Source organism: Glycine max, chromosome 9, assembly GCF_000004515.6.
Source record: "Glycine max cultivar Williams 82 chromosome 9, Glycine_max_v4.0, whole genome shotgun sequence".
Classification (NCBI taxonomy): domain Eukaryota; kingdom Viridiplantae; phylum Streptophyta; class Magnoliopsida; order Fabales; family Fabaceae; genus Glycine; species Glycine max.
In genome coordinates, this window is record NC_038245.2 from 38,839,534 (window position 1) to 38,861,610 (window position 22,077).

Sequence of the window (22,077 nt, forward strand, 5' to 3'; positions counted from 1 at the left end):
GTCATATACATACAAAAGTCATGAGCACACTTGTTGCATTCTTGGGTTTGTTTTCCCCTTCTTCCTAGTTGTATCTAGTTTTTTTTTTTTTTTTTACCTTTTAAAAGATATATATTTCATCTTCCCCTAGCTATATAGCCTTTTGTCTCTCTAACCAAATTTATTTTTCCTTAAAAAACTCACGTAGCAATTATTTATAGATAAGCACGAAGTAAATAATTAGCCACAGCCAAAAAGCTTAGATGAGAGTTAATCAAATTAAAGGATTGTCCTCAAGGCTTTTCATTTGTTAAAGATCCAATTGATTGTTATGAATATCATAATTATAACAATAATAAAGTTTGTCTTAGAAGGCTTTCAAGGTTTGAAATTGCATACCCTTTAATGTCATTTTATAAGAGTCAACGAGGGAAAAAGTGGAGGATGGTGGAAGGTGAAAAAGAACCTTATTCTCTTGAGAATATGATTCTGCCGCATCTAACTCTCTTGCCATTCGCAACATACAAAATAATTTTGACTTTGAGAAATCTTTCTTCTCATCCACAGGTTCTCCATATAATTATCATGCAACTTTCATTTTGCTTTTGGTAGGGAAGTTGAAGCCCCACCCACTGGCACATAGATCCAAAGGAGAAAAGTGTTGTTGCAATATTCTATTCTACCAATAATAATCCTATATATGTTTGTGCCTCAAGGTACTGTAGTTTGGTCAGATCAGAATTTCAACCATGAAGTAAAATCAAATGACAACAAATCAAAACAAAACATTAAGTCAAAAGAGAGAAATTCATGAGTTTACTGTTGATGATTGATTAGAGAAGCAGACTCATGGTCACACACAGGACCTTGAGAGGAACAATATGTTATCTGCTAATAATATACTACCAAAGCAAAGGTAGTAAAATAGTTTATGCTATAGACATAAAAGATAGACATCGGTTAAAAAATTAATAAAAGAAATTTTTTTATTGAGATACACAAAATTATATTATTCATAATTTTAATTTTCTCTTATAATCTTTATAATTTTTTCTTTTAGTTTCTTAATGAATGTCTTAAAGACACTAATTAACAAAATCTCAAAAGATAATATAAAATCAAATTACATGGAACAAACCAGGGTTGTAAAACAACCTGACCTTGGTGAGATTGATAGGTCAATTCTCTACTTCGCTAATTCAACCGTTGAACTGATTATTTGATAGAAAAAAGGTCAATTCAAGAAAAAGATCAGCAAAAACCAACATATTTCTATTGTTTTAATCAAATTTAAATTAATTTGTTTTCTTGAGTCTTGATACATTGAATTTAAGATAACTATCGTTTCACACACAAAATATGAGTGACATAAAGAAAAGAAAATGGAGTCTTTGATGGTGGAGAAAAACAAGTGAGAAATTAAGAGGAAAAAAGAAATTTGAAAATAGTTACATGGACTAAACATAGAAGATAACTATGTTCAGGGCAAATAAAATTATTCTAAATGTTAAAGTCTTTTCCTTTAAATATTTTAACATAGTTACACGCTCATGACCAAACATATTTTCTGATAAACTCTTAAAAAATAAGCAATTTAATTTTTATAAAAGAAATGAAACAAAAATTGTTAAACTCCTTCAACTTTATTTTTAAAATTCTTATTTTAAATTTTAACTATAAAATTGATTTAAAGAAAATTAGACTTTTTTGTGTAAGACAATAGAGTTTGAATATAAGATTTCATGCCAGATATTTCAATCCCTTACGACTACGCTAAACACAACCTAGAATCATTTTTTTATCATAGGCTTTTATAAAATTATTTAATAAATTTGTCCACTCTTAAATAGACAACTAATATTAAGTCCGGAAGTCTAATTAAATTAATTAAGTGGGATGTATGAATTGTTATAAATTTTCTGTCACTTTTAAGTTATTTTCGATTCTTAGGGATAAATTTTTTACTGTTCATACTTTCTATTTTATTCAATGACCCCTTTTTTGGCTATGCAATATTAAATTAAATCGTCCAATCATCTACAATGTATATGCTGTTGACGGCTAGGAATATCCATGTTATGGAGGATTCCTCGCGTCAATTTCCAACTTGATGGCGTTAAAACAGTATTAAGATTGTGTTGTGCGGCATCAATTTCAGTGACAAATTTCTAATAGTGCACATAATTTTTTTTAAGAAAAATGTTATCTTTCACAATGACACAGACAGTGTTCAATGTGGCTATACGAGAATGGGAAACTATGTATAAATTCATATATTCTCATTGACAAAGCAAAGTCAAGAAACAACAAGATAAGCCAGAATCTCCACAACAGAGAGAAATGGAGAAAAAAAGAATTTCAACTAATTATGACTGATCTACTGTACATTACCACACAACTTTTTTTTTAATATTATTATTTGGTGTTAATCCAAAACAAGTGGTCAGCTATCAGCCTCTGCTTGTGTGGACTCTATATGATGGGAATTTGACCCTGAGAAAGGTAAAAACTGTAAAGTGGGTAATCTATAAATATGAACCAAAGAGTGAAGGAATCACGGTTAGAATGTAATCCATTTCCATATCACATCTAAAACCATGGTTTAGGGAACCACATGTTGGCTTCGTAGCAATATCAAATCTCTCTCACACTCACAGCAATCATCCCTCTAGAAAAAAAGTTTTCTTCCTTTTTTTCATTTTTACATGAACCCTTAATCAATGATTGTAACAGCTGTACCTGGTTAAAGATTAATAAATATTTTTTTTAATAAAAACTAGAAGAACATGTAAAAAAAAATATTGTAAGAATAAACTAATAATAACATTTGTTAATATTCTCCAAAGGAAACAGGTTCAAACCATTTTCAACCAAAATATATAATTTACAAAACAGAGAATCGGTAAAACACTTAAGTGGGTCAGTTTGAATAAATTTCTAAATAAGTATTTATAAAAGGAAAAAAAGAAGTAAAATAAATAAAATTTCTTACACTTCAACTCGTGAAAAAAACTAAATCAGAAAGCTTCTGAAAAAGTTCAGATAAATGAATTAATTTTATCTTGTGAAAATAAAAGGATTTATTTTACCTTAATTAGTTTTGGTTTGTCTTACTGAAGAGTTTATCGAAATTAAACCAAGGTGGGGTTCACAAGTCTAAAAGCAACACCATTGTAAAATTGGAAGAGATAAATCCAAGGGGATATGATTACATGTACGTTTCTTATCCAATAAATTGCTGTATATTCATCCTGTTAGTGGATGCCGTTGAGTGTTCGAAGAAATATTATTAGAATCATGAATTACAAGAACAATTTGATATTGGTTCATTGGTTGTTGTAGGAACAAATAAAGAATAAAAGGCACTAAAGTACATACCCTATAAAAAAAATCAAGATATTGATAAATATAGTTTCTTTTAAAATAAAAGCAACAAATATCTGCATCCTGTATCCCACGTTGTCAAACTTAATTTGATGTTTAGTATAAACTAGAAAAAAAGAAACAAAAAAAAAACTGTATACAGAGCCAGAAAATCAAGAAATTAATTTTGTTTAAAAAGATCTACAGAAAAAATGCATCTAAAGGCTGTGATCTCAATGCTCCTTAAGGCACCAGCTTTATTCAACATACTCATTGAGTTCTGTAGAATTTGTTCTCTACAATCTGAAAATTCAGCAACCTTCCCCCTTTCTCCTCACTAGCTTCAGTATTTTTCATTGTCAATCTCAATTCTTTAACGAAGAAAATGCTTCATACAGGTTCAAAGAATTTTTTTCTGCAAATAAAAGAACTCCATATCACAATATGATAAGTCTGAACAGAAAAACACACCACAAAATGACTTATGAAATTACATGTTCTTCAGAATTAACTTGGTCAGCAGTGGAACCATAGGACTAAAATCTATCCTTTCATTTATAAAATAGTCAAGGGCAAAAGTCTGCCACTGGGTCAAGTTTTTAGGGTTGAACTAATGGAATAACTCTAAAATTTAAGAGAACAGTTGTAATAAAATTTCATAATAACCTCCTATCAAGAAAGAAAGTACCCTTTTTACCAGTGTTTAAATACCATTTAAAAGAACACTTAGTAGAAACATAATTTTCCATTATTTGACTAGTTTCTATGCATATTGAAGGTTTTCTCTTTCCTTCTTTACTCCATAACTATGGAGTAGTTCTACTTGAGAACTTCTACTCGAGAGGCTTCATACCCTGTTCATGATCCAAAAAGTAGATTCCCAGTTAGTGTTAGATAAAATAAATATAAAACTTTCTCATGAAGCTGAAAACAAAATATAACAATACTATATAAAAAGGAAATCATTATAGAAGTACTCTTATCTATTTACTTTTTTTGACCATAACAGAAGGACTCTTATCTAATTTGAATGAAGTTTAGTGACTAACATTATAGAATAAGCCAATAGGGAAGCATATATAAGATTTTTTCGCTGTTGGATACCAAATAAAAGATTATGCCTCAAATTTCCAACTGCAAGAACGTAGAGTTTAACAGAACGTAGCCAGTAACCAATTAACTAATTTTAACTATTTTTTACTTTTACTAACAAGGTCTACTATCAAGTAGCAAGGCCTAATAAAGAGCTAAACAGGAGCTTGCCCACTTGATTCCTCAAGCCCCTCCTTTTTTTCCTAATGTAAAAATTTCCTAATTGGGGGTCGAGTGCTAACAGTCCCATCTGAAATTTATTTCATTTTATGTAACTAGTTATTAAATAAAGCATTAAGTGATTAGATAAAATACTGCTACTATTACAGAGAATCCATCAGAAGGGTATACCTTCGTTGCCCGCAGATCATTTACTTCCTTTCTAAGTGAATCATCAGATAGGATTAACCGAGACACTGCCCCAGTGGATAACCTGCAATATAATTAATAAACACCAAAACAATTAGAGAACAGTTTGAACAAATTAATAGGTAAGCCAGAAATTAAAATAACCATCTACATACTTAAAAGTATGACAAACTAGTCTAGAATAAAGGGCTGATTATTTCTTGTTAAAATGAGAAGAGTGAAACTACCATGTATCAAATTTCATATCAATAATAAAATTAATATCAAATTTTTGGGCATGCATTCACTAGCAAGTAAAAACAAACTATTCATGTAGATGCAGGTCAAAGATATTTTTTCACCCAAAAGGATTTCTCTAAATAAAAAATTGTAAATCCTGAATGTCATAATCAAAGTAACTAATGAGGTTTCACATGCTCAATTACATCCTAGAGCAGAAAATCATACTTAAAGCATATATCAAATACCCAAGATATTTTGCAGCTTCTGAGACAGACCCCGCAACTGCAAAAATGAGATCCAAAAGAGCTTGCATTCCCTGTTAGAAGGACCATAAGTATATGTAGTTAAGTTGCAACTAGGTTTCTAATTACCTGTAGAGTGATTTCTGTGAGTGAATAAATAAAAAGCATGGGCCAAAGAGGCACATGCCACACACAACATACCGATGCAAACTTTGGGTTATTCGGTCCAATTTGTGGACCATAATCTGGCCCTCTAATGGATGATTTAGGAGGAAGTATCCGAAGAAGCTCTCGAGGTGGTGAATAAGCTTCAAGATCCACTGTTTTCCTGACTAGCTCAAGAAAATAACATACTATCTATAAGCATAAAAGCTGTTTTACTACAGATAAATGACTATTCATCCGAGTGCAAAGTATATTCTGAACATGCATCAGGGGGAAATGCCCTGCCCTTGACACATTATAGTCAAAGTTTGGAACCACAGACCAAACTGGGCAGTTTAATCAGTTAGACTGTGAACCACTTTATACTTGGTTTGATTATCCTTAAATACATTCAAATGGCTCAATCACCACTAATATAACTAGTTGGTTGAACCAATCAAATCGTGACCTTGAGCCACAGCCAGATTGATCTCTGATCAATTTTTAAAACAATGATTCTGGTATGCAATTCAATACAAGAACCAAAAGTAGCCCTTCACTTATTTCACCCCTAATTATCAGCAAAGCCATATTAATTTCAGACTAGGGCAAATTCCTGCATAAACCTAGTGCACACAAGCTCCAATAAAGTATTAACATGTCACTGATTGCCATAGTTACTCAACAAAAAAGTTGCATATACCCTCACTCTAGTCCCTCCTGGTCTTGTATGCTCCACTCTTTTTAATCCCTATTTTTAACTAAAACTTTAAGTCATTTGTCAGTGAAAAGAACTGTGATTTCCAAAATTGGGGACTAAAGTGAGGTTTTGGTACAGGATAATACTTAAAATGGAATTCCTTTCATGTTTTTATGCTATACTTCAAGAGGAGTGCTAGCAATACAATGCCCTTCTAAGTAACACACTCTATTATTATTATTATTGGTTAAAATTTATTAGAAATTCCAAAATCACGAGTGAAGTTCATTAAATAAGTAACAGAACCCACAAAATTTTGTGATTTCCAATAAATTTTGGCAAATAATAAAGTGTGTGATGCAGTGTCATACGGTAGTATATTGCTAACATTTCTCATTATCCAATTAAAATTGAAATTGCACCTCAGTAACTCGCACAATAGGAACAACACCAAAAGCTTGTCCGTCGGTAAAACCAAAATAACAAACCAAAGTGAGGGTTTACTCATACTTTGCTAGAGAACTCAATTTGGGTGCAGCGGTCTTACGCAATAATTAGTCAATGAACATATTCATTATTCATTATGTAAATTGAAATATGACAAAAGAAACAAGGAAGGAGCGAGTCAAATGAGAACAACAAGCAAACAATGAAAGAAACACCTTTGAGAGCAATAAGAGAGCGAAGGAGATTAATCGCGGAAGCTCGGTTCTTGTGCTGGGAGCGGTCTTCTGAAGCCTAAACAACAATAACAACAACAACATCAGAGTTATACGGTTGACGGGAGAAGGAAAGAGGGAGAGGTTGTGGGTTCGAAACTAACATCCTAACAAAAACTAAAAACTAGCATTTGTCGATAAAAAAACAAAAAACAAAAACAACTACCCCATGATGAGAAATGAAGCAAGATGAGATTTTGAGAGTGAAACCTGAGCAATGATTCCAGAGGGTAGGTGTTTGAGGCGCACTGCGGATTCACGCTTGTTACGGTGCTGACCACCTCGCTCTGCCGCATGAGCTCCTCGTCCGAGAGGTTCAGGTAGCATTTTTCTGAACCCTCAATGGTTTCGCTGAGGGTGGTGTAATTAGAGCACCATAAGTGGGTGTAGTTAGTAATTCTCGTTGTTGGAGGAAGTGAGATTGGAATTGGATGAGTGCTGAGGAAGGAAAGGGTGGTTGCGAGTGGCGAAATGGATGGTGGTGTGAGAGTGAAATGACCGTTTTGTTGAGTCGGAGTGTGAGGATGAGACTTGGTTTGAAGAGGGTTTTGTATGCCATTGCTAGACTCTCTCTCCTTCTCGGGGGCTCAGTGACACGACACTACACTTCAGAGTTCGAACTCCAAACAGAGCATGCTCTGTTCTTGTAAGCTCAACAATGGTTTGCTGCATATTCAGCCACACCTTTGTTTTAGATTTTGATTTTTAATTGATTTTTAAAAAAATTAATGTTGTCAAAATTGCTTTTAGTTTTAGGAGAATTAAGAAAGAAAATTAAAACCTGTATCCTTATTATGGTTCTTCGTAGAATAGCTCAGTTGCCAATGCAAATTAAGTTTGTGAGAAAAAAAGAAGAATTTAACTTCGATCCTTTCATCATATATTCTTAGAAAAGAATAAAAAAATTAAAAAGAAATATTTAAATTAAAATAATATACTAAAAATTCAGGACCCACATTAAATAGTGAAAAAAATTTCTTCTTTCTCACCAATTTTATCTCAAACAAATCAAGGTTAAAGTATAATTAAATCTCAAATCTCAAATTAGACTCATTTGTTTGATTTAGATGACTGAAATTTATGAGAATATTTGGGATCTCATTAGAGAGTCAAAGACCCTATTTAAGGTTGTTATCAAAAAAGATTTTTTTTTCCAATTAAGGAGCAAGTTGATAAAGAAATGGCATTGAAGATTGAGGAGCTCTCTACTTCCTTTTCTTTTCATTTTTTGAAAGAAAAAAAATGAAATGGAGAGTGACTTTTCTCAAAAGTTAAGGGTGAGTTTGAATGTGGAATGGAATAAAAGAAAAAATAATTGAGAAGAAATATTTAAGTTAAAGTAGCATAATAAATGTATGAGACCACATGAAATTTTGAATTTTTTTCCTTTCTTACCTATTTAATTAACATCACAATTGAAAATAGGAGAAACATTATGTGATAAAATAATCATTACTTTTTTGTGTTTGTCACACTTTGCTTCATTCCTTCATGCAATGACATATAATATGAATATCATTACTTCTTGGAAACCCGAAAGAAACCCTTGAGAGCCATAACCTTCCTCACCAAAAACATACATCCACTCCAATTCCCCACTCACCATGGTAAGGGCCTCCATCTTTTTCTTTTCTCTTATTCTTTATTTCTTTAGGTTTTTATTTTTTCAATCTTGGCTTGTTTAAATTTATGATCATTTTTAACTCTAACTTAAATTTACGTTAGTTTTTGTAAATTTGTGGTGCAATGCATGCTTAGTCTCTCCCTTTCTCTCTCACACCCCGCTTGACGCTCAATAGATTTGTCTCTACTTATTTTCATTTCCAACATATTTTAATTGGATTGCACTAATATTTAAATCCCTTAGAAGAAATTGAGAACTTGACTAGTAGTTTTCAAATGAATGAATGCGATAAAATAGAGAAATATAAAATTTGACATTCATTTATTTTCAACATATTTTAATTGGATTGCACTGGTATTATATTTGTTATGCTAACATGCTAGATCATATGCTATTTTTTAAATTAGTTGTCTAATACAATATTGGCAGTAGTTGCTCTTTTTCATAGCTAGTTCATTGTAATGATTTCTTTGGAGATTGTATATGTTTCCATGTTAAGACCACTAAAGCAAACACTTAATATCTTATTTAGCTTCTATGCACCATTGAATATCTTGTTTATTTACATAGAATGGTTGTTCATTTACTAGTGATTGTTGTTGTTATCTTGGTATAGTTGCATATTTCAACTAAACATTCCTCACTAACTTTGGTTGTAGGATGTTCTCTTATTAACTTAGATTTGTATATTTAATTTGATCTTTAAGGAGTAATACATCAAATGTGATATCATTCTTCTTCTTGTGGACCTATATAATAAATGTAATCTAATAATGGTGTCTATTTGTTACGATAGATGCTAAATATCTGGTTTAGCTTTTCTGTATCTTTGAATACTTGTTCTATGCATCTTTAAATATGTTGTAATTCAATTTAGTTTGATTCTTTTGATCAGCCTTAGATTTAACATGTGTTTAGAAAATCATTATCCTCAACTCAATGATATTGATCTCAATATTTGGTTTAATTTGTTTTTTTATATAGGTCTAATTTAGTTTCTATGCACCTTTAAATATGTCATAGTTCAATTCAATTTGTTGTGGTCAACCCTAGATTTAACATGTGTGACACACACCTTTAAATGTATTTTAAATAATAACATAGTTTAAATATTTTTTCGTCCTTGTAATTTAGTATTTTTTTCTTTCATTTTTGTCCTTGCAATTGTTTTTCTTTTTAGTTCTTATAAAATGTGTTTGTTTTATTTTTCGTCTTTAAATCACTTTAGATAACACATTTTCTACTATTTAAAATACTTTTTTTACTATTTAAAGTGTTATCTAAAGTGCTTTAAAGACAAAAAATAAAATAAATAAATTTTGCAAGGACTTAAACAATTTTTTTTCAAGGACAAAAATGAAAAAAAAATACTAAATTGGAGGGAAAAAATATTTAAGCCTAATAACATTATAATATTTTTCACAACAAAATTTATTTAATTTTTTTCATAACATATTTTTTTTGAGTTTTTTTTCAAAACATTAACATTCTCCTTAAAGTCGATTTATGTAGACAAAATGTTTTTGATTTTATTATTTTATTATATCACTTTTATTTAATTATAAGCACAAATTATAAAAAAAATACAATTCAATACCAAATCAGATATTTTTTATTTTTATTTTTTATTGCACTTGTGTCAAAGTTGTGCAATTTTTCACTTCACCCACCTTCCAAGCTCGAACGACCATCTCCTCACCGTCGTGTCTCTCCGCCGCTGCCACCACACCTTCGACAGCCCCAACAGGTTCTCTCTGTCTCTCTCTTTCTCTCAAATTATAAAACCCATTAATCCCTTTTTGCAAATAATTAAATATATAACATTTTAATTGTTAAACATCTTTGTGATAAAATTTATCTTCTCCCTATTTTCTTTTTGGATGACATTGAAAATTCTTGAATTCTCAGAGTGATGGAAGAAAAAGTGAAATTGGCTCATTACAAATGTTTTTGATTTTATTATTTTATTATATCACTTTTATTTAATTATAAGCACAAATTATAAAAAAAATACAATTCAATACCAAATCAGATATTTTTTATTTTTATTTTTTATTGCACTTGTGTCAAAGTTGTGCAATTTTTCACTTCACCCACCTTCCAAGCTCGAACGACCATCTCCTCACCGTCGTGTCTCTCCGCCGCTGCCACCACACCTTCGACAGCCCCAACAGGTTCTCTCTGTCTCTCTCTTTCTCTCAAATTATAAAACCCATTAATCCCTTTTTGCAAATAATTAAATATATAACATTTTAATTGTTAAACATCTTTGTGATAAAATTTATCTTCTCCCTATTTTCTTTTTGGATGACATTGAAAATTCTTGAATTCTCAGAGTGATGGAAGAAAAAGTGAAATTGGCTCATTACAAATTTGGGTCTTTGCCAGCTCTATTTTATGTTCCTGACTTCATCACAGACAGTGACCAAAACCTTCTTCTCAACAACGTAGTACTCACTCCCATTTTGTTTCTCACTGGTCTATGTAATGTTTATGTTTGTTGTTAGATTTTATTTTAAATAACTATTTTTCTACTTGTTGTTAGATTTATGGAGCCCCTGCATCAAAGTGGAAGATGTTGAAGAATAGAAGGCTACAAAATTGGGGTATGATTCATCACTTTATGATGCAATCTTACCCCGCAAAGACATTGGATAGAAGACTCCAAGTAAATTGGGCCAAAGATGCAAGAGAAGGCCCTAGGGTTCTCATGAGCCTTAGGAGAGATTTTAGGCCCATGGGCTAAGTATGAGCCCACTTATCTTTGTACATATTAGATTATGATTTTATTATTTTTTGTCCTTATATTTAGGATTCCATAATGTAGGTAGGGTACCCTAGAAATATAGGATTTTTCAGCCCTTGTATCTTAGGACACCTAGACTAGTTTTTGTATTAGGGGTAGTTTTGTAATTTTACATGCATTAAGTGAATATTTGATGTGCATGTTGGGAAATAAATTTAATTGAATTGGGAGAAGTCCAATCCAATTAAATTTTAGAGGGGAAGGAGAACATTTGTTTTCTACACCTCATTGTCACATCATATAGTCACACTTTGTGCATGTCCTTCATGTTTTACATGTCTCATGACACCTAAGCACACTTAATGGAGAATCTTGGACTTGATCTTGGATTAGTGGGCTAAACCATAACTGAAATTCACTAATCATAATTAGTGAAATTTTGGCTCCCCAAATTCAATTTCAAATTCAAGTGAAATTTGAATAGAAATTCAAATTTCCCTCCAATTTTGTATGACACTTAGGTTATAAATAAAGGTTATGTGTGTGCATTTTTTAAACTTTGATCATTTGAGAATTACACTTCAAAGTTCAAACCTCATTTGAGGCACAAAATTTCATGCTCTTTCTCCCTCCACTCATCTTCTCCTACCTTCAAGTTCTTATCCATGGCATCTTATGGTGGTGAGCTTCTTCTTAACTCATTTTCTCCTTGAAGTGGCGTCTCCTCTCAAGGAGAAAATGAGTTAAGAAGAAGCTCACCACCATAAGAAACCATGGATAAGAACTTGAAGGTAGGAGAAGATGAGTGGAGGGAGAAGGAGAGAAGGAGCACAAAATTTTGTGCCTCAAATAAGGTCTGAACTTTGAAGTGTAATTCTCAAATGATCAAAGTTTAAAAAATGCACACACATGACCTTTATTTATAGCCTAAGTGTCACACAAAATTGGAGGGAAATTTGAATTTCTATTCAAATTTCACTTGAATTTGAAATTGAATTTGTGGAGCCAAAATTTCACTAATAATGATTAGTGAATTTAAGTTATGGTTCAGTCCACTAATCCAAGATTAAGTCCAAGATTCTCCATTAAGTGTGCTTAGGTGTCATGAGACATGTAAAGCATGAAGGACATGCACCTATATGATGTGGCAATGGGGTGTAGAAAACAAATGCTCACCTCCCCCTCTAAAATTTAATTGGATTGGGCTTCTCCCAATTCAATTAAATTTATTTCCCAACATGCACATCAAATATTCACTTAATGCATATAAAATTACAAAACTATCTCTAATACAAAAACTAGTCTAGGTGCCCTAAAATACAATGGCTGAAAAATTCTACATTTCTAGGGTATCCTACCTACATTATGGAGCCCTAAATATAAGGACAACAAATAATGAAATCATAATCTAATATGTACAAAGATAAGTGGACTCATACTTAGCCCATAGGTCCGAAATTTTCTCTAAGACTCATGAGAACTCTAAGGTCTTTTCTTGCATCTTTGGCCCAATCTACTTGGAGTCTTCTATCCAATGTCCTTGCAGGGTAGGATTGCATCACTTTATAATTTCTTTTGTTCTTTTTTTCCCCTTTGTTTGTGTTGAATATACAAAATTCAAATACTCAAAATTTTGGAAAGTTGGGATTTGAGAGAGAATTGAAGCATGTAAAAAAAATGAAATGGGGAACTGAACTTGCCTTATAAGTATTATCATTCCAATCTTTGTTGTTTTAGGGGAGTTGACATGATTTATGATAAAATGTTATGGCATTGTTTGATCTATGTAATTATTGTCATGTCTTATGAATGGATACTCCTAAATCGCGTTGTGGCACTTGTACCAGGTATGCACTTGGTACATTTATTGGGTATACATGGTTATGTATCCAATACTTACATATCTCTTAAGTACAAATTAGTCCATGTATAACCATGTTTTATTGCTAAGTTGTTTGGTTTGTTTCTGAATAAAACAAATTGCTACTTCATTCAAAACTTGTGCCTTTTTTAAATATTTATGCTTACTTGAGATAGAATATTATGAAGATGGTATTTATATTTTGATTTTAATACTTTTTTGTTTATGTTTTTATATTTCTATATGATATATCCTCAGTACTTTAGTTTTAGAAATTATGTACCTTGGCACTCATATTTGTATCTATACTGGAACTATTGCCTGTATCCATTCACCACAATTCATAAGACTGTGTTTGAATACACCTCAAGACACGTTGAATGCCAATGACTAGTGAGAGTAAGGTTGGTGTTCAACGTGCCTCGGAAAGAGGAAATCGCATGCTGAAGACACTCTAAATAATTTGAACATGCACATGTCAAGAATATTTATATGTTTCCCCTCATACAATGAATCGATTATTGAGATTTAGCTACTTTGAAGTGGAAATTTCCTTCTTATTGATGTCAATTTGTTTTTCTGGTCATTGTTGACTTCAGGTGGTGTCGTCCATGAGAAGGGCCTTTTACCTCAAGTTTGTAAGTGAGGAAATCTGCACTTCTTTTACTATCTAAATATGTTATCTACATGAATACATTTGATGTTTTTATTGGATGCGAGAAACCTCTATGCTCTAGGAGCTATCCTTGTCCCCCTGCATTTTGATAGTTTCAAAAAGTGACCACTGAGCTGTAATGTTATGTCAATCTTTTAGTTACTTTTGCTTTGCCCTTTTTATGTATCTGCTGCAAGATGATAAGAATTTGCACACCAGAAATATTAGGGTAATTTTAGTAGATTTTGTCAATTCACTTCCTATTGTTTTAGACTTGTTGTCTTTGTTGTTGTTAGATACTTCTGTCATCATCTTAGTTCAGTATGTGGATCAGTGGATAGAATTATTTTGTTGTTGTCTTTGTAGTTTGTATATGTTTTCAAGTCTATTTCTGTAACTTTTCTCCTTTGGATTGTTATCATTGTTCTGCACTTGATTATTTTTTAAATTGACCCAACAGTGAAACAGGGGAATATATAATATTAATGTGTTAATAAGGTTGGTCTCCTGCTAGTAATTTTTGTTTTTGTTTTGTATTTTTTTTCATATGCTGCTAACGTATCAATTATATATATATATATATATGTCTTGCAGTGCCTCCATGGTTAACAAATCTCACACAAAAAATATATGAAGAATCTGGGCTATTCCCATCAGCACTCAATCATGTTCTTATCAATGAATACCTACCTAACCAAGGCATAATGGTTTGTCCAAATCCACTACCTTGCTTCTAGTCATTTATTTGCACTTCCTTTTGTAGATTGTGTAATATTTCATTGTTAATTGTTTATTATTAATCTTTTATGTTTATATGATGATCAGCTGATCACAAGTGAGCTCTACAATACATTTTTGTGTATGTTACTATTTTTCAATGAAGTTTTTTATTCTACAGCCACACCAGGATGGTCCTGCCTATTTTCCAGTAGTAGCTATTCTATCACTTGGATCTCCCGTTGTCATGGACTTCACTCCCCATGCAAGATTCAAACAGAATTTCGAAGAGGATATTAACAAAGATTTGGATGGAGGAACTTTTGAGATTGGGAAAGATAAGTGGTTTGATGGACACCATCAATTCTCCATTTTACTGGTGCCTCGCAGCTTACTGATCTTTAAGGACAAGGCATACTCAGGTTATTCTCAACTTCTATAGTAAACCCTTGTATAAAGCTATATAATAAATTTATGAACCTTAACCTCTTCTGTTCTTAACTAATTTTTTTGTCACATTCTGCACGTGATTACAGATTACTTGCATGGTATAAAAGATTGTGCAGTACATTGCTATAATGGGGTAAGGCTACAGATTGCTAAAACTGTTTTTGCCCAAAATAATCCATTGGCATGTCTGTGTTTCTCATGCATCACAATCTTTCCTTTTTAGGCTGTGAATGAAGATGAAGCTTTAAAACACAAGGAATCAAATGGAGACTTGTTTAGCTCAGAGGATGATGCATTGGAAACAGTAGGAAAGGAAGAATATAAAAATATATCAAGAACATCCTATAGAGTTTCATTGACTTGTCGATTGGTACCAAAAGTTCACAAAAATTTGTTTAGGTTTTGAAATTATATATTTTATTCCATCCCCATTCCATCTAAAGTTCAACTGTAATCTCTTCTGTTTTTTTTTTCTGCTTCCTTGGGGGTTTTCTTACATTATCATCTTTAGGCTATGTTTAGATATATAATGCTGAGTGGAATGGAATAGTTATAATTTTATTTTATTTTGTTTGATGTAATTTTAAAAAAAAAACTAGTTCCACCCCATATCCCAGAGACAGAGAGGGAAAGAAAAGGGAGGGGGAGGGGATATTGGATGGAATGAAAAGATTCCATTCTATTCTATCTTATTTCAAATCCAAACAATTGAAACTAACATCATTACACTCCACTCAACTCTTTTCCTTTGCATCAATCCATAAACAGTCTTGGAGTAGTTTGGTTAAATTTATTGTGGAGAAATAATTACTTGTTACATCTAACTTTCTGAAAGAGCTTTTGAAAAATAAACTATTATTTATGCATAATAATTAAGTCAGACCAAACATTAGACTTCACTCAGCAAGCCAGCTTAATAGATTTGTGAGGATTTGATTTTATAGTGCATATACTCAGAGTAGGTAACGTTGTGCACCCAACAATTAATGCGAAGTGGCAAAAAAGCCCTTTACTTAAAATTTAAAAAAGCTCTTCTCTCCCTCTCCTTGTCCGTACGTTCTACGCGTTCCTCTTCTTCGTTCTTCGATTCAGCTTCTCCCCGCGCCACTGTTGTTTGTGCCGCCAATCACTGCCACCACTGTCGTCTTCGTCCTCGCCTTCGTCGTAAGTCTCTGCTTTTCATTCTATGGGATTATTCCATAGCCATTACCAGGATTGGGAGATATTAAGGATCCGCCAAGGCAATTCATATGACTTATACGGATTACCAATTCGTATAATTGTTTTTATTTTTAATTTATTAATTAATAAAAAAAATAGAATATGTTATTAATTCAAAAATAATTTAATAATTTAGTTGTTATAATATTTATTTAACAAATAAATATTGTTGTATATTTTTAATATATATTCATTTAATTAACTAATTTTGTTTTTTGAAGTTGGTTTTTAATAAATAATTAATTTATGATTTTTGTTTAAGCAATTTAATTATATTTTATATTTGAAATAGTTATTTGTAAAATATTTAAATATCATTGATTCCAAATTTTTATAAGTATATATTGTTTAACAAGAAAATCTATAGTTGTAAATGACAAATTTTTCATTGATATAGTGATATAAATATTTTACACTAATAGTAATAAATATTTATATAAATAGTATTTGGAAGTATAAAAAAATACTCATTGGAAATTAAAAAATTTGTAGTAAGATTTTTATCATATATTTAAGTTTACTAGAATTAGTAATGTGCAGGCTATAAATATTTAACAAAAAATTGTATATTGATTTATGAATATATAAAAGTATTAAAAAAGTTAAATAAAAAATTAGTAAATATATATTTATGAAAGTGAACTATTATTTGAATGATGACATTATTTGTTATGACTATTTAAATGTGCAAATTATGGTTAGAACCAAAGGATTGTGTTGGGCTTTAGGCAGGGTTATAGGAAGAGCCTTATGGAGATAAATTAGTGGTGATGCGGATGAAGCCCATCAGCGGCGAAGGCACACAACATCTGCATGTAGGCAACAGGAAGCTGCGGTTATTGCTGAAGATGTTGAGCATGTGGATCATGCAGCTGATAAGGTCTATGAACAGCTTGAAGAGGCAATTGTTGATGATGTAGTTGTTGATGCCCGAGGTTTTTCAAGCGGGTCCCAGAATACGTCAGTTTTGATGGACTATGTTCATCATGTGGCTGTGACAATTTGTAATGGATAGGTATTTATATTTTTAAATAAATAATATTTTCATAACTATTTCTTATTGAAGTTGAAATGATTTAAACTTTTATTTTCAGGAACATCCTGAGTTGAAGTTGCCCTCCCGTAGAAGGAAGGTAGAGAAATTTGGTAGGCCTGCTCCAGAGATTGAAGGTTTGGTGATTGCCACATGATTAAGTCCTTTGATTGCATGTTCCTTGGACACTGGTGACAGGAGACTTATATTTGCTTTTGCGGAGAGGTGACATAAGGAAACTAGTAGTTTCCATCTTCCAGTAGGAGAGGTCACTATCACCCTGGATGCTATGACATCGTTGCTACATTTGTCCATTACAAGCGTCTTCCATAGCTTTAAGGCTCTTCATGTGGATGAAGTCGTGGACCTGCTAGTTGACTTGCTTGAAGTTAGTTAAGAAGAAGCAAGAGTTGAGACATTGCAATGCCATGGGGCATATGTTCGGCTATCCTGGATGCAAGACATTTATCGTAGCAAATGTGATGCCCAGTGTACTGTAGCAACTCGAGCATATCTTTTGCATCTGGTAGGTTGCACACTTTTTGCTAACAAGAGTGTCACACACGTGCATGCGCTATTCTTGGATGCATTTCGTGACCTCAACCAAACTGGAAGCTACGCATAGGGAGCTACTGCACTGGTCCATATATGTGAGAATTTGAATGATGCATCAAAGAGAAGTGCTAGACAACTTTTATGATATATCACGATTTTGCAGGTATTTATAATTTATTTTAAATTTAATTTTTAGTTTATATTGAGTATTGTTTTGATTTTTTTTTATTTTTTTAATATGTGTAATGTTGGACCTATTATTGTTTCTTTTATTACTACTGAAGATTATCATGAGAGGAAATCACATGCTTATCGTTGGAAGTCTGAGAAGGCATTACTAGTGTCGACATTTGATATTGTGTGTTGGATTCCTTATGGTGACTACCGTGCATTTAGAAAGTTTGAGGTGATCTCTTTATTTATCGAACATATCAGATGAGGTACGTATATTGTCATATACCGACCAGAGAGGATTGTGCGACAATTTGGGTATGTATAGACCATTCCTCCACACCCTACAACTCCGTATCTATGTATAGAGGATATTGATGATAGGTGAATTTAGTTTTTTGAATACCTTGCATTGGTGGGTCATATATGTGTTGTGCTTAGACAGTGTGCAACAGATTACAAGAAGTGGTTCTACATGATATCTCATCCCTTCATGAGTCTGGCACAACCTGAGAATCCTGCTAGACATCCACCTGTGGTGCACAATGAGACATTTGTGGAACTAGATCCTCCTCAGCAATCGATCGTCGCAACGACTATGTAGAACCACCTACATCTGAATCTGTTGATGTAGACTGGTCTCGACATGCACTGGTATAATATATTTTGAATTGTCACTGTTACTCATTTTATGTGTCACGCATTAAGTGTTTACTTTTTTCCTTGTCAATGTCGTAGGAGGCTTGCCAAGCAATAACAGAAAGGTTGGAATGCTTGATCAACCTGAGGGTAGTCACTGAGGAAACAGAAGCATACATTGTGATCGAGGAGTGCTTAAGGATCGCCAGACATGTGACTGCAAAACAGAATGTATATATTCGATTGAGACGAAGGCGACATATGGAAGACACATGAAGACGGTTAGGATTTTTTAGATTTTATATCAATTATGTATGCATTATGACTAAATAATGTTTATTATTTAATGTTATTTGATAAGCTTTTTATTTATTTTCATTTATGTAGTATGTGAATATTAAATTAATGACCTAATTACATTATAATGTTAAACCTTTAATAACCCTAATAAGTCAAGTAACCCTAGTCCCTAATTACTCGAGTAACCCTAAACCCTAATTAGTCAAGTGAGACTAAACTCTAATTAGTCAAGTAACACTAAACCCTCATTAGTTGTTGGGTTTCAGTATTACTGTCTCTTATGGAAGAATGATATGCATTTCTTGCATTGTATACTTGCTTGATTGTTGTATAATTGTTGTCATTGTATACCTATTTAAAAGTATTTTAATTAATAATACTAATTATATTTATTTAAACAATAAAACAAATTTTTAAAAAAGTTTAAAAAAATTAACTTACGGATTGGTAATTCGTAAAAAACTTATGGATTACCAATTTGTAAGTTATATAAAACTTATGGATTATCAATCTGTAAATTATATATAACTTACGGATTATTAATTGGTAAGTTTTACGCGGAAAAAATTAGATCAAAGTTATAGACCTTACCTCCGCCGTTAATGGCCACACCAACCACCACTTACTGATGAACCACCATAACCAATATACCTCAACCAAAGAGGACACAACAATGAGTGGGCAAATTTACCAGACAGAGACCATTTTAGAAACTATTTACCAAACAGGGTCCCTTTTCAAAGTATTTGCAAGGGGGGTCTATTTTTTTGTTGATGCCGCCAGCAGAATCGGCGAGATAGTTGTGCCGCCATTGTCAATGGCGAGAAGCATGGTGAGCTGGAGGGTACCGCCATTGTCAATGGCGAGAAGCATGCTGAGGGCAATGGCGAGACAGCTGATGTGGACGTTGTCTCGCTGCTCCCATGGGCGAGAAACATTACGTGAAGATGGTACCGCCATTGGCAATGGCGAGACAGTTGACATGGACGTTGTCTCACTGCTCCTATTGGCGAGAAGCGTGACGTGGACTCACGTGAAGACAGCTTCAGCATGCACAATGCTTTTGCAGTGTTTCATGGAGTAGGGCTGTAGTGTTTTCAGGCTAGGGCTTGCAGTGTTTTCAGGCTAGGACAACGTGAAAATGCAGTGTTTTTGAACGTGAAAATGCAGAGGGTTACCATTGCTTCCTTTACGTTTTCTCCTATAAAAAAAAAAGCTCCATCAACGTAACTTATCTACATTTCTCCTCTCCAAGTTTTGCTGAGCTGCTCCTTTTCTCCTTCAGTGTGTGATTCCTGTGCTTCCTTGAAGTTTCGTGTGTGCCCTTTGTCCTCCATAATTTCTGGTAAGTGATTTTAGTAAATAAGATTTATATATTCTGTTAGTATTAATAGGTATTTTAAGCTTAGGTTAGTTAGTATTAGTAGGTATTTTGTTCTTAATTTTTATGTATTAATAGATATTACAAGGTTAGGTTAGTTAGTATGAAAATATTATTTGATTGTTGTATATATTCTTAGATATTATATGTGTGATATATATATGTATGATATTTTAGTGAGGCACACATAATATTAATATTAGCTTTAAGTATATATTTGTAAATTTTAGGCACGCGTAAATTTGTAGTTTTTTTAGGCACACCTAAATTTGTAGTATTTTTTAGGCACACGTAAATAAGATTTATATATTTTGTTAGTATTAATTAATAGGTATTCTAAACTTAGGTTAATTAGTATTAGTATGTATTTTGTTCTTAATTTTTATGTATTAATAGATATTCCAATGTTAGGATATTAGCTATAGTAATATTAGGCACAAGTTAATATTAGCTATAGGTATATATTTGTAAATTTTAGGCACACGTAAATTTTTAGTTTTTTTTAGGCACACCTAAATTTGTAGTTTTTTTTAGACACACATAAATAAGATTTATATATTCTATTAGTATTAATTAATAGGTATTCTAAACTTAGGTTAATTAGTATTAGTAGGTATTTTGTTCTTAATTTCTATGTATTAATAGATATTCCAATGTTAGGACATTAACTGTAGTAATATTAGGCATAAGTTAATATTAGCTTTAGGTATATATTTGTAAATTTTAGACACTCGTAAATATATTTTTAGTTTTCTTTAGGTATATATTTGTGTTAGTTTTAATTATAATTTTGTATGTTATTTAAGTTAATTATTTTTAGTTTGAATGTTATATATATATATATATATATATATATATATATATATATATATATATATATATATATATATATATATGATAGGACAGTGTTAATTTTAGTTTGTAGGTTAATATTATTTGTTTTAGGTAATTTACGTTATTAAATATATGGTACGTTGTACATTATTATTATTTTTGAATATATATTGTTTAAATTAAATTTTGCATTTCAATATTTGTTTGTATTTTAATTTATTTGTTAGTCCTTATTTGATTTAATTATTTTTTGTTAATTGTAGAATATATTATGTTAATTATTTTAATTTGTTTGCGTGTATGTATTTGAAATTATTTGTAGAATATGTTTCAATTTTATTATTTATATAATATATTTTGTTATTTATTTAAATTTGTCTTCACATGTATTTTAATTTATGTGTAGAATATATTCAAAATTGATTATTTGTATAATATATTTTGTTATTGAAATATAAAAATTCAAATGTATATATTGTGTTATTTATTACAAATTTATTTATATACATTTAATAACATTTTTATAAATGTGTCTAGTTTTATTTATATTATGTAGAAATAAGGTATAAATTATTTTGTGAATTTATTGTATTATATTTTATTTTGTAGTATCAATGGCATCTTCGTTGTCATGTCTATCAAATATTAAAATTAAGTCTGACCCGATCGATAGTGATGTATTCTGGATGCAAGCTAAACATGTTTGGAATGGAGAAGAAGACCGCAAATTACACATCAGTCGAGTTGTCCCCATTTATCAAGGGGAAGAAGAAATACCAGAGCAAATTTTTCCTTTCCTTCGACAATCTGGTTTTTACTGGATTATGAAGATGAGATACTTAAAAATAAATGTCTCATTAATTAGTGTTTTGATAGAAAGATGGAGGCTAGAAACACATACGTTTCACATGAGATGCAGAGAGTGTACTATTACTCTTCAAGACGTCTCTGTATTGTTAGGCCCACGTGTGGATGGTTTACCATTAATCGGCCCAACAAATCTTAATTGGGCTAATTTATGTGAGAAATTATTGGAAGTCAGACCACAAGAAGGTGAAAT

General features: G+C 31.7%; 2 protein-coding genes across 4 annotated transcripts; one reads left to right on the forward strand and one right to left on the reverse strand.

Moving 5' to 3' along the window:
- Positions 1-3,403: 3,403 nt before the first annotated feature.
- On the reverse strand, positions 3,404-7,519 carry LOC102669826 (peptide chain release factor 1). Of its 3 annotated transcripts, none has more exons than XM_014762195.3 (6): positions 7,041-7,519; positions 6,774-6,849; positions 5,469-5,599; positions 5,271-5,341; positions 4,786-4,867; positions 3,404-3,757 (listed from the first exon to the last, which is right to left on the reverse strand). In XM_014762195.3, the coding sequence occupies exons 1-6, from the start codon at positions 7,155-7,157 to the stop codon at positions 3,743-3,745; spliced, it is 492 nt and encodes a 163-aa protein (XP_014617681.1). In that variant the 5' UTR covers positions 7,158-7,519; the 3' UTR covers positions 3,404-3,742. The 3 variants fall into 3 exon arrangements, with proteins under 3 accessions (XP_014617681.1, XP_014617680.1, XP_025979562.1); XM_014762194.3 differs by having other exon boundaries at positions 3,404-4,196; XM_026123777.2 differs by having other exon boundaries at positions 3,404-4,867.
- Positions 7,520-10,793: 3,274 nt separating this feature from the next.
- On the forward strand, positions 10,794-15,289 carry LOC121172767 (alpha-ketoglutarate-dependent dioxygenase alkB homolog 6). Its single transcript, XM_041004952.1, has 7 exons — positions 10,794-10,901; positions 11,000-11,060; positions 13,661-13,699; positions 14,311-14,423; positions 14,615-14,855; positions 14,970-15,016; positions 15,107-15,289. Exons 1-7 carry the CDS (start codon positions 10,794-10,796, stop codon positions 15,287-15,289), a joined length of 792 nt encoding a protein of 263 aa, XP_040860886.1.
- The last annotated feature ends 6,788 nt before the right edge of the window (positions 15,290-22,077 follow it).